At 44.8% G+C, this 12712-nt stretch overlaps 1 protein-coding gene across 4 annotated transcripts in view; it reads right to left on the bottom strand.

Annotated features, from left to right (window-relative positions):
- The window catches only part of CDKAL1 (CDKAL1 threonylcarbamoyladenosine tRNA methylthiotransferase), a 492813-nt gene that overhangs the window by 350321 nt on the left and 129780 nt on the right, over nt 1-12712 (bottom strand). For all 4 annotated transcript variants that reach the window (XM_006145110.2, XM_027770551.1, XM_027770552.1 and 1 more), the window contains one exon: nt 10981-11077. In XM_006145110.2, coding sequence (XP_006145172.1) covers nt 10981-11077 — 97 coding nt within the window. The remainder of the gene's footprint in view (nt 1-10980; nt 11078-12712) is intronic.

Genomic DNA, 12712 nt, shown 5'->3' with positions numbered 1-12712 from the left:
AAACCTCAGTGGCCATGTGGGGGCCCAATGCCTTAACCACACCAAATGCTGGCCCGGGATCTGCCTCCTTTGAATGGCGAGGCTGCAAGCCCAGCCCCAGCAGCACTGGGTGCCACGAGGAAAAGTCCACACGCTGTGCTGTCCAACGTGGCGGTCACAGCCACGTGGAGTTACGACGTGCTCCAGATGTGGCTACAGTGGCAGAGGAATTCAACGGTCCCACATGGCCAGTGGGATCACAGTGAAAAGTGCAGGTGTAGGGGAGTGGCTAAAACACCCAGAGAGTTTGGGGTAACAGATAATGGCAGTCCTAGGAAACTAACACACACCTCAAACACGACAATGACAATGAGGCAAAAAAGTCCTCGTGTTCGTCCTGTGTCAAAGGAGATGCTACTGTTCCTCGGTCAGGGGATCTCTTTAGCACATGGAGGGCCTTTCGTCCTGACCGACCCGCAGCGGGATGATGACTGGGGATGATGCACCGCCAGCTATCGTTTCCGGAACGCTTTGTCTGGGCGCTCTGCGGATGCTGCACGTGCCTTATCACACTTAATCCTCGCAACGTTGCTAAGCAGGTGATATGACCGCTTTTTAAATATTTTTACATTTACTGTTAGGGTGAGCGCATGCACTGAAAAGAAACACGGAGAGAGGGCGGGGAGGGAGGATGGCCATGCCACAACCTCTTCCCCTTCATTCTCCTGTTGGGATTTTGCGCACACATACACACACATCAGATATATTTCTCTTTCTTTTATTTAATTTTTTTGAGAGGCTTTTGCTATAGGGTGCATGTGCTCACCAGAAAGACAAAGAGAGACTAAAAGCAAAAAATCACCCCCTGGGGGGATGGCCACGCCACAATCCCTTCTCCATTCTCCTCTCGGGATCTTGGGCACGCACGCACACGTGCCCAGAATGAGTTTAAGCCACCAGGTCCAGGACTCGAACCACAGTCGACTACATGGGAGTTCAGTGACATAGCCATTATGCTAATTGCTGATCCCCAGACATATTTTTGAAGCCACTAGGTCCAGGACTCGAACTACACAGCAGCTCGATAGGATCCAGCTTCCTTAACCACCACATCACTGGCTGGCTGGCCCATGACTGCTACTTTTTTAAGAGAGATTTTTTGCTGTAGGGAGAGTGTGCTTACCAGAGAGTCACAGAGAGACAGACAGAGAGACAAAAAGAAAGAAATCACCTCCCCCCATAAGGGATGGCCATGCCACAATCCCCTCTCCTCCATTCTCCTCTTGTGATTTTGGGCACACACGCACCCAGGGTGAGTTTTAAGTCACTGCGTCCAGGACTTGAACCTTGGTCAACTATGTGGAAGTCCACGACGTAACCATTATGCCATCTGCTGGTCCTAACTGGCACTTCTGAAGCTGAGACATCAAAATATCCAGCTAGATTTTTGCCAAGCATACTTTTTTTTTTTAAGAGGTTTTTGCTTTAGGGCATGTGCGCTCGCCGGAAACATGTGCGCTCGCCGGAAAGAAAGAGAAAGACAGAAAGTGAGAAATCACCCCCCGAGGGGGTATGGCCATGCTGCAATTCCTTCTCCTACATTCTCCTCTCGGGATCTTGGGCACATATACACGCGCGCACCCGGCATGAATTTAAGTCACCGGGTCCGGGACTTGAACCATGGTCAACTACATGGGAGTCCAGCCACATAGCCATTACACTAACTGCTGGTCCTACCAAGTATTCTTAAGTAGATCTTGTCCAGAAAGAGCAGCTAGGTAGCCCACTTGCTAAATATCCTTCTTCTATGTACTTGGAGGTCATTATTGAATGATCACAGAATGCCATCCAATTGAATCTAGAATTTGAAGAGACGCAGGCAACAACTATACCCTCTTCTCTCCCCCACAAATCGCCCAGCATGATGCATTCACTTGACGAACATTTTTAAGCATGTGCTACACACCATTCCAGCAACTGAGGGTATGCAGGTAAAAAATACAAAGTCCCTGCTTCATGAACTTGTATTCTAATCGGAGGAGACAAACATGCAAATGCCCAGAAATCTTCGTTTCCTATCATGACAGATGCTACAAAGAAAAAAGTCCGGGAGAACCAGGGGACAGAAAGGACCACTTTGCTACAATGGTCTGGGCGAACCTCTGAACACACAGCATTAATCCAGGAGGCTGAGCAAGACGCAGAGTCATCACGGTAACCCCCAGGGAGAAAAGTAAGTACACGGATGAGAGACGAGAGACGGAAGTGATGGAGAAGGGCTGAGGTCAGAAAGCGGCCCGTGAGGGAGGGATGGGTGGGAGGAGGTGAGGTGAGAACTAGTGGAGAAAGACGAAGGGAGACCTTGTCATTCAGGCTCTATTCTGCTTACAAAAGGAAGCCACTGCAGGATTAATACAACAATATTAACAGCAATGCTTGGGCTGATTCCACGGAAGATTTGCAGACTGCTCTTGGCCATTTCTTGGATATTTGCTATGATTCTTTTATATTTGCCTGAGTCAGGTGAGGCAAGTTTTACTATCTCTTGGTTTCATCCCAAGACACCTCAAATCCTGCCTCCTGCAAGGGGAGGGTAATACATCACAGATGCACAGAAACACATACAGAAGCAATTTCCATTAGCTCTCCTATTCTAATTAAGCTGAATCAGATCTAAAACCTTAACGCCTCTTAAAAATTCCATCAACCTCAACCTTTAAGAGGAAAAAAGTGACAGGAGGGTCCAGTTTCATCCTTACGCATGTAAGATACCTGGTTTTCTCAACATCACTTATTTAAGAGACTATGTTTTCCACACTGGGTCTTCCTATGGTCCTGTCAAAAATTAACTGACTGCATATGCTTGGGTTTATTTCTGGGCTTTCTATTCAATTCCATTGCTCTATGTGTGTTTTTACCCTAGTGCATAATGTTTTCATTACTACAGTGCTATGATATGAATACATTCCCCTAAAATTCACATGCTGAAATTTGGTGGCTACTGTGATGGCATTAAGAGGATGGAAAACCTGATGTGACTATGGTTTTAAAAGGTGAGGCTTTGGGGAGGTAATTAGGATCAAATGAAGTCATCAGGGTAGGGCCCCATGCCTGAATATTGGTAGCTTTGTAAGAAGAGGAAGAGAGACCGAAGTTCACACTCGCTCTTACCCTCTCACCATCTGATACCCCACATTGCCTCACGACTCTGCAAAAAGTCTCCATTTACCAGACGAAGTCCCTGCCACTGGACTCCACAGGGAATAAACCTTCATTCTCTATAAACTATGCAATCTGTGATACTCAGTTATAACAACAGAAAAAATGGACTGAAACATATAGCTTTGAAATATAATTTGAAATCAGAAACCATGATGGATCCAACTTCATTTTTCTTCTCAAGGTTGTTTTGGCTATGTTTTCTGTTGTTCCATACAAATCTTAGAATTATCTTTTTCTATTTCGGTGAAAAATGTCATTGGAAGTATGATAATGATTACACTGAACCTCTATATTATAGCATACACAAAAATCAACTCAAAACAGATTCAGGGCCTAAACATAAGACCCGAAAACATAAAACTCCTGAAAGAAAACTTACGGAAAAATCTCTTTGATAAAAATCTCGGCAATTAATGAAAAAAAAAAATCTCATCAATGACTTTTTTTTTCTTTTTTGGGGGGGGAATCACATCAAATGCTTAAACAATGAGAAAAAATAAGCAAATGGGATGATATCAAGCCAAAACCTTCTGCATAGCAAAGGAATCCATCAACAAAATGAAAAGGCAGCCTGTGGATTGGGAGAAAATATCTGTAAACCCTGTTAACTGCCAAGGGGTTAATATCTATTACATAAAAGACGTTCATACAACTAAATACCACAACAATCAAACAAACAAAAACAAATGACCTGATTAAAAATGGGCAAAGGAGAGACCAGCAGTTAGCGTAATGGCTATGTCACTGGATTCCCACGTAGTCAACTATGGTTCGAGTCCCGGACCCAGTGGCTTAAACTCATGCCAGGTGCGTGTGTGTGCGTGCCCAAGATCCCAAGAGGAGAATGGAGGAGAAGGGAGTGCAGCATGGCCATCCTCCCCTGGGGGGCGATTTCTCACTTTCTATCTCTCTGTATCTCTCTGTCTGTCTGGCAAGTGCACACGCCCTATAGCAAAAACCTCTCCCCCCGCCAAAAAAAAAAAAAAAATAGGCAAAGGAGTTGAACAGACATTTTGCCAAAGAAATCATACAAAGGCCCAAACTCTAAATGAATAGGTACTCAACATCAATAATTACCAGGGAAATACAAATTAAAACCACAGTAAAGAGAAAACAAGTGTTGGCAAGGGAGGGGAGAAAAGGCAACCTTTGTATACTCTTGATGGAAATATAATCTGGGAAAGCCATCTTGAAAATCAACATGGAGATTCCTCAGAAACGGAACAGCAGAACTACCATATGGCCCAGCAACCCTACTCTGGGGTACGTGTCCAAAGGAAATATAATCAGCACCTGAGGGAGAAATCTGTGTGCCCATATTCAGTGCAGCACAATCCGCAAACATCCAAGGTATGGGAATAGTCTAACTGCACACCAGCAGATGAACGGAGAAGGAATAATAGCATATACCTTGTGTGTTTTGACCAAAACCCAGACAGGATGGACAAATGCAGGACTTTTCCCTCCTTCTGTCTCTCTGTGGTGAGAGCATATGCCCTCTGGCAAGGCTCCCAAGTATTAAGGCAAGTCCCCACCTTACAAGGCATTGAAGGAGAGCTCAATTTCCAAGCCTTCTAAACATGGAGAAGTCCACAGCTGTCACTAAGCTTACTGAATATGCCTCGACTTTATTAAAAGAAGGGTTTCTGGAATTCCTAAGCCTGTGAACAAGTTTGCTAATGCGTTTCACAAGAGCAACTGGTGCTGTATGTGCTTTAACTTGAACAAAACTTTCTCACTGTCTAGTGTATTTTCATCATCCTTCGTTTCTTCAACGGTAGAAAGTTATACGACAGCAGATTCCTCACACTGTCGAAATCCTGTTTTCTCCCTGCATGGTACCAGTGAGTGACTAACAGCGAGTCAGAGATAAAAATCAGTCATCGAGAGAGGAGGCCAGGCTAGAAGGGTGCCAACTGAAGGGGTATGGGTGCCAGGAACCTCTGGGCCTCTTAAATCCAATGGAAATAGCTGTAAAACTGGTTTGGGCAGGGGGAGGGGGAGCACCAAAGAACTCTGAATAATAAAAACCCAACAGGCTAAACTCACAGAGAAACACTGAGGCACTGAAAGAGATGCTCAAACCACAGGACATGTCATAAAGCAAATCACGACTTTAAAAGTGATACTCAAGTGAAACCAAAGTGATGTTAGACCTAAAACACAAACACACACTAGAGACGTAAAACAGCCACTAAAAATGCGGTACATGAGTAGGCAGAATATCGGCTCCCCAGAAATGTTCAAGTCCTAACCTCCGAACCTTCGACTGTGTTACCACATGTGCGAACAGGCCATAGCCGCAAAGTCTCTGTCCAGCTGAGCCCTGCAGAGAAATTCTCCCACAGTCAATCTTACTGTGGTCTAGAGACCCCTCCAGCCAGACTCCCTAAGGGGCTGGTGAAGTTTGGTCTTACATTAAATGTCTCTCCCAGAAACTTGTATCTAAACTGTCTGATAACGAGATCTCTGTCGATGTTCTCTGCTGCTCACTCCCACCACTGAGAACAGTACTGATCCCAAGGTAGGGATGTGATGAAGTACTTGCTGAATTAGAGAACTATCTGGAAGTACGGGATTTGAAGCCAGACATTGTGACTCCGAAAGTCTACAACAATTTGAAGTCTAGGAACCTTAATAGGCAACATCCTGTTTCCTGGTTGGCTAATCTAAAGAAACGTCTACCAATAAATGAGCCTAAGAGAAGGAAAGCAGTGTCCAATAGGTGCAGTCACGAGACCATGGAACTACAAACAGCTAGAACAGAGCAACCCACGGAGACAAAGAGCAGTACTGAAAACCCCACCACATGGAAACGCTTTCTAAGGTGACCACTAACCACAACTAAATGCCAAGAGAGCAATGAAAATGTTCACTGTAAGGTAAATAAAATGTTTCAAGATCCCCCCAAAAAATAAAAGAGATCCTGATTCTGCCTTGTTTACTTATAAATACATATACTCTAGGTATAAAATATAAACTTCGGGGCCAGCAGGTGGCATGGTGTTTAAAGGTGCTGGACTCCCACATGGCCGACTGCAGTTTGAATCCTGGACCTGGTGGTTTCCTTTCTCACTTTCCCTCTTTCTCTTTTTCTGTCTCTCTCTGATCAAACTGGAAACTAATAATAAACAAAATTCAATAAAATAATTCTTTAAAAAAATAAAATATAAACTTTATTTCATGCTAAGGAAAAGGTTTCAGTTAAAACAAAGATCTTATTCATGGTGTCATCTGTCTTTCAGATCTGTTCTCCTCTTCCAGAGTAAAGAAAGGAGGTAGGTTAGTACCGAAGTCTGTGCTCCAGGACCGGAAGGGTGCAGAGGTTACGGCCACCAAAGCCAGTCCTTCTAGACCCAGAGGAAGACAGTCTGGACTTCTGGTTTCGATGTTCCATGCACCGACACACAGATAGCATGAAGCACGACTAGATAGTTTTAGGAAACAATGGGACCCAGGGCAACGAAGGCCCAGGGGTCAAGTCAGTACTCTCTCACCACACTGCTACCCTCTGACTACTAAAATCAAATGCTCCATTTCCTTGTTTTCTTTTTTTAAGAATTACTTATTTAATTTTATTTATTGTCATTCTTTTTAAATTTAACCAGAGAAAGAGAGACAGAAGAGGAAAAAGCAAGGCACCAGGCTCAGGACTCAAACTACAACCGGCCACGTGGGAATCTAGTGCCGTGACTACCAGGCCACCTGCCGGCCCTGATGCCCAGTTCTAATGGCTGATACTGATGGAAATTTACATGCTACCATGGTAATGACATCTCTCCTACCTAGTGTATAAATGTCCCCTTCAATGCTCACTGGTCCCCACAGACGGGCTGTGAGGATGGCCACATACTCGGTAGCCTGACCCGGCCTCCCTGCAGCATGGCGGACACAGGAAAAGCCTGGCAGGTGAAAGCCTGAACGCAGCGGGTCCCCTTTCCACCTGCACTCGCATCTCTGTCACTCCGTCAGACATCACTGTGCAGTGCAAGGCCAGACATCTTGCTGAAAAGGGTCCCGTGTCACCAAACGTAGGTATCTACTGAGAGTTTCCTTAGACTTTAGACTTTTTTCCTTGATATCAAATCATTTTTTATTTCATTGACACTCAAAGGATTTTAGAAAGTTTCTGCCTTTGTAGCAATTCTAACAATCCATGTAGAAATTGGTCTCTCCTTAAATAACAAATTACATATCATTTTAGCATCTAATCTGAAACTTTATTTTCAAAATACTCAGTTTGGTGGACATAATTGCCACATAAATTATAATTTCCATACATAAAGAATTAATGATGAGCAATAAAATACCATATAGCTGCCACAGGGAAAATATTCTATGAAATGACGCTGACATTAATAGTTTAATAATAATTAAGTTACCACTCTGAAAGGTTAATAGTGGTATTGTTTCACCTTTGAAAACTTTTCACAATAACAATATTTTAACACAAGAAGTTCACTGGAGACTTTCATACCTATTTCCTATAAATCAGAAAATACAAATATCCCAAAATTAGGCATATCCTTCCACAGAACATTCATGCAAGATTTTAAATGGTTAAAAGCTCCTGGCGGGGCCAGCAGGTGGCATGGTGGTTGAGGCAATGGACTTCTCACATGGCCAACCATGGTTTGAGCCCCAGACCTGGCGGTTTCTCTGTCGCTCTCTCTCTTCCCCTCCCTCACTCCCTCCCTCCTCTACCACCCTCACTCTCTCTCTGTCTTTATCTGGAGAATGCATGTTAAAAAGTAATAATAAATAAGTAAAATAAATCACTCTTTTAAAAAAATAGAAAAAATCTCCTGGAGTAACAGAAAAGTGAGTACACAAAATAGATTTAAGATTACAATTAAGTAAAAGACCCAAAAGTTAGCGGTCTGAATGCTATAAAGTTATAATAACTGAGTCATGGGAAGAGACGTATCAATTTTCTATTTGCTTTTCAAAATGTGTCTGTAGGTCATTTCTCCAATCATAGAAGAGCAAAAACAAAATGAATCCAAAGAATGGTAATGGTGACCATGGGACCATGGGACAGAAAAAAAGAGTGCTGGGTTAAAGAAAATAAAAATGTGTATTTGCCATCAGTGCAGCTCCGTGTCAGCCCTGAGAGCTGGACCCACACTCGCACGGCAAGGCACCCTCCTTGCACACTCTGCAGAATTCCTCCTATCTCCTGACACATACAAGCCCTTCCCTGCTCACGGTGGGGTCCAGAAATGTTACTGTACGTACTCAGAGAAGAGGCCCTCGCCACGCTAAAGACACTGTGCTACTCCAAGGTTGAAAGGCAAGGTGAGCTCCTGGCTTCTACCCAGCCGTCTCTGAAGCAGCGTGCTAAGTTTCCTACTTCCCTAGCACGGCAGGAGTATGTTTACAGAGAAAGCTAGCCTGACATGAAAAGATAACTCGGGAGTCCCATATCCATTCCATTTCTTAAACCAAGAGAAATCAAAATGTAAACAGACAAATGGTGAAAACAAACTAAAGTTACCAAACATTTAGGCTCTGTTTGTTTAAAGTGAGACTGTTTGCTCAAAGATTATTAAATTTGCTAACGGGGTAGGGACTTCACAGCAGAAAACAAGTTGGGTACACTAAGAACACAATAGAAGAGCCTGTCAATAACGTATGAAATAAGGAAAAATCTATTATCACATTTAATTCAAGTGACAATTACTCATATAAACTTTTTCTGTGAGAATATAAATATATTGGGTATTCGGAAAAGTCATGGCACATTTTTGCAAAGAAAAACATAGAAAAATATGTCAAGACTTTTCCAATGACCCAATATAGATAAAATCAATAAAAAACCTTGTTTCTATTTATTTATGTATATTAGTTTTACTTAAAGACACATGTGCGAGAGAAAGAGGGAGTGAGAGAAGGGAAAGTGAGAACTCAACCCCTAGGGGGCGATGGCCATGCTGCAATCCCTTCTCCAGTTTCCTCTCAAGATCCTGGGCATGCATGGATATGCGTCCAGTGTGATTTTCAAACTGCTGGGTCTGGGACTCGAACTGCAGAGTCAACCATGTGTGATCTATCGCCAAAACCTTCATTCCACCTGCTGGCTCAATGAAACCTGTTTAAAAGTTCATTGAGTGGTTACTAAGAACAGCTCCAGCATAAGGGCAGGAAGGAAGCGGCACGGCCATGCAGCCAACAATGGCGGAACGCAGCCAACAATGGCGGAACGCCAGCTCCACGCAGGCACTGAGAACAGCGATGGCCATGAACAATGAGAGAGATGCCCATGCTGTCTCCAGACTTCACAGAGCAGAGCGCCCAATGGGAAGAAAAGCAGTCCACACACAAGTACAAAGGGGTGATTATTTTAGCCACTCGACACACACATACGGAGTGCCGACTGTGTCAGGTGTTGCAGGGCAGGTGGGGAAACCACAGCCCCATCGTTTAAGAAATATCTGGAAAGCTGTCCTCCGGAGACCAGTCACAGAAGTAGAGGTCGGCTTTATTTAGAGAATCGTGTAAGTCGTCCTCAAATCCCAACCCTGCACTCAGAGATCAAAGGACAGGTAGACCCACCTGCACAGTAAGCAGAGGGAACCCACGGATGGGGAGTGGTCAGAGGCCGCGTCATAGGGCGGGTCACGCTGGAGCGGAGACCTGGAAGTACCCTCTACCAGGTTTCCCCCGGCTGCAGTTAACCAACTGTGGTCTGGAATTCTGAGAGCGTGACCACGTGGACATGCCTTTACTACAGAATACTGCTCTAACCACTCTACTGTATTAGAGGCTGTTGCTAACCCCGCCCTGTGCCCAGTTTGTAAATAAAGGGGACCAAACACAGTACAGCTAGGAATCGGCACCGTCCTCAGCTTCAGGCCCCCGTGGAGGGTCTTGGAGTGATTGTCGGGGGGGAGGGGCGGTGTTGGGGGGGGCCTTCGGAAACAGCATCTGTGTCCCAGGGGATGAGCAGCAAGCAGATCATGGGGAGGGAGAAGCATGACAAAGAGGAAAGAGAAGGCAGGGGACACCGTGAGCCCAGGGTAAGAGAGGACAACCCCATCCCTATGGCTCTTCATTGTGTCACTCTTTTTTTCTCTCTAGAATTTATTATTTTAAGTTTTATTTGTTTGTTTGTTTTTATTTGATACACGGCATACGCACACACCAGAGAGAGAGAGCAAGCCACCGCCAGGTCCAGGACTCAAACTGCAGATGTCCATGTGGGAGTCCAGTGCCTTAACTACCACGCCACCTGCTGGCCCTGTGCTGCTCGCTCGCTCGCTCTTTCTTTCGTTCTTTCTTTATTTATTTTTTTGGAGAGGATTTTGCTATAGGGTACGTGCACTGGCCAGAAAGACAGAGAGAGACAGAGAGACAGAAAGGGAGAAATCACCCACCAGGGGGGATGGCCATGCAGCAATCCCTTCTCCTCCATTCTCCTCTCGGGATCCTGGGCACGCACGCACACGCGCCCGGCATGAGTTTAAGCCACCTGGTCCGGGACTCGAACCACAGTCGACTACATGGGAGTCCAGAGACATAGCCATTACACTAACTGCTGGTCCCTTATTTTTATTTTTTTATTTGCTGCTCTCTCTTAATGAGAGAACCAAGAACATGTCTTTGCGCTAAGGTGAGGATGTTCCACAGACATGAGTAAGACTCAGGGCATGAAGGAAGGCGGGGAGACAGCAGTAAGGGGAGCACCGCTCAGAAGGAACCCAGAAGTAGAGGAAAACTTGGGCTTATCATGCACGTGAACCACATGCGGTTTTCCTTTCCCGGTACAAACGAGCTTACCCCAATGACACTCAGCCCTTTCAGGTAGTCCTGACGAGGCTGGGCTTGCGGGACACATCCGGCCAGCACCACTTTCTTGTTCTCCTCTTGGGCTTTTCTAAAAGATGGAAGGAAAAAGCATGAATTCCTGTGCTCCCGAGTAAGCCCTGGGACACAGCTGTTAGTGCATTGCAGCTCTCCAAATACTCGGCCATTTAGCAAGAAGCTGGATTTTCTTATGATTGCTTAAAGGACACGCACTGTGCTAAGAGCTCTGTGCTGCACGTCTGCGTCACAGGGCACGACAGCAACCCGCTCGGACCAGGTCTTCACGATCACTGTCGTCTCACCACAGAGCAAGCAACACATCGCTAAGACGGTATTCCCAAGGGCAGGAATCGTTCTGGAAAACCACATCTTCCAAACAGACAGGCAAACACTTTAAATGTTGTCTATGTTTAATACCAATGAAAATGTGCCTAAAATTTAATATATTCTTTCCTAATGTCTAAAACAATCCAACATAAAAGCAAAATACACTTTTGAAAAACCTGAATGGGAGAAAAGAGGACACAGAAAGTTTAATACCTACACCCTAGGGGGAGGTCCCCACAACTCTCCAGTCCTGAGCCCCCCCCGACAACTTATATGCCTATTTCTAGACTCTAGACCACCCTCACATGTGTAAACAAACGTGGGTGCTTTTCATACCTATCTGTGTGTGTGTGTGTGTGTGTGTGTGTGTGTGTGTGTGGTGTACATGAATTCTGGAGAAAGAATTTCTGGACTATAGAAACCGAGATGTGAAGTTCATGCTTAGCTCTAATTATTTCCTAGGCATAAATTCTAAGAAACAGAAGGCTGGTTCAAAGGTATGTAGATCCGGTTATTGTATTCATCGTTTCTTTACTCAAGAATTAGCAGATATTTTTATGTGGACATTATCATTTGGGCACGCAGGTATACAGCAAACGCTGATTTCTGTCCTAGAAGACAGAGTGAACAAGTTTGTATAACACAGCTTCTATCTTTTTTGAGAAATTATTCACATCCTTTATTTGTAATTAAACTTTCAAGTCCACAATTCTTTTTTCAAGTACATGAACTTTGAGGTGTTTTGATGCCGTGTTTACTTTTACTGACGAATCTTAGGGTCCTGTGTTTCATGCACTGAACTGGGTCGCTGTCCCCCTTAGCAGTCCCTAGGACTTTGAAACCAACTGAGACAGCTGGGGGCACTAGCAGCCCAGGACCAGGGATGTGAGACCACACTGCGACAGAGTCCAAGTCTACGCTGACACACGTCCACGTCCTCGGTAACTCTTCCAGAAGCACACTGCAGAACTGGGGCTGAATTAACAGGACCCGCTCACGGTAATAAATAGCCACAGTGCAGTCTGGGAAGTACACAGAGAGGGATGAAGCGAATGGATGGGCAGAGTGCTCGAGGTCTATTTCAACAGCTTCTGTAAGTTTTCATTTCAATAACTTCAATATCATGTTTCCACTCGGCCTCCTGAAAAAATGTGTTCATGAAATTAAAAAAAAAAAAAACAACAGCTGACTTCGGTAGATTGCACAACACAGCCAAGGGAACGACTTCCTGGCTGCACCACCTGGCTCACTCTTCAGTCAGTACCGGGCACGCCACTGCACACGGGGACCTCTCTGGCAGTAAATGCAAGATACCTTATCACACCAAACAAAAGAGAGCCTTCCCATTTTCATCAACCGTCTTTATAGAGAACTTAAC

The sequence above is a fragment of the Tupaia chinensis genome, unplaced genomic scaffold (assembly GCF_000334495.1).
Source record: "Tupaia chinensis unplaced genomic scaffold, TupChi_1.0 Scaffold000141_1, whole genome shotgun sequence".
NCBI lineage: Eukaryota > Metazoa > Chordata > Mammalia > Scandentia > Tupaiidae > Tupaia > Tupaia belangeri.
The sequence above is the reverse complement of the archived record's forward strand: the minus strand, read 5'-3'. Positions and strand labels throughout refer to the sequence as shown.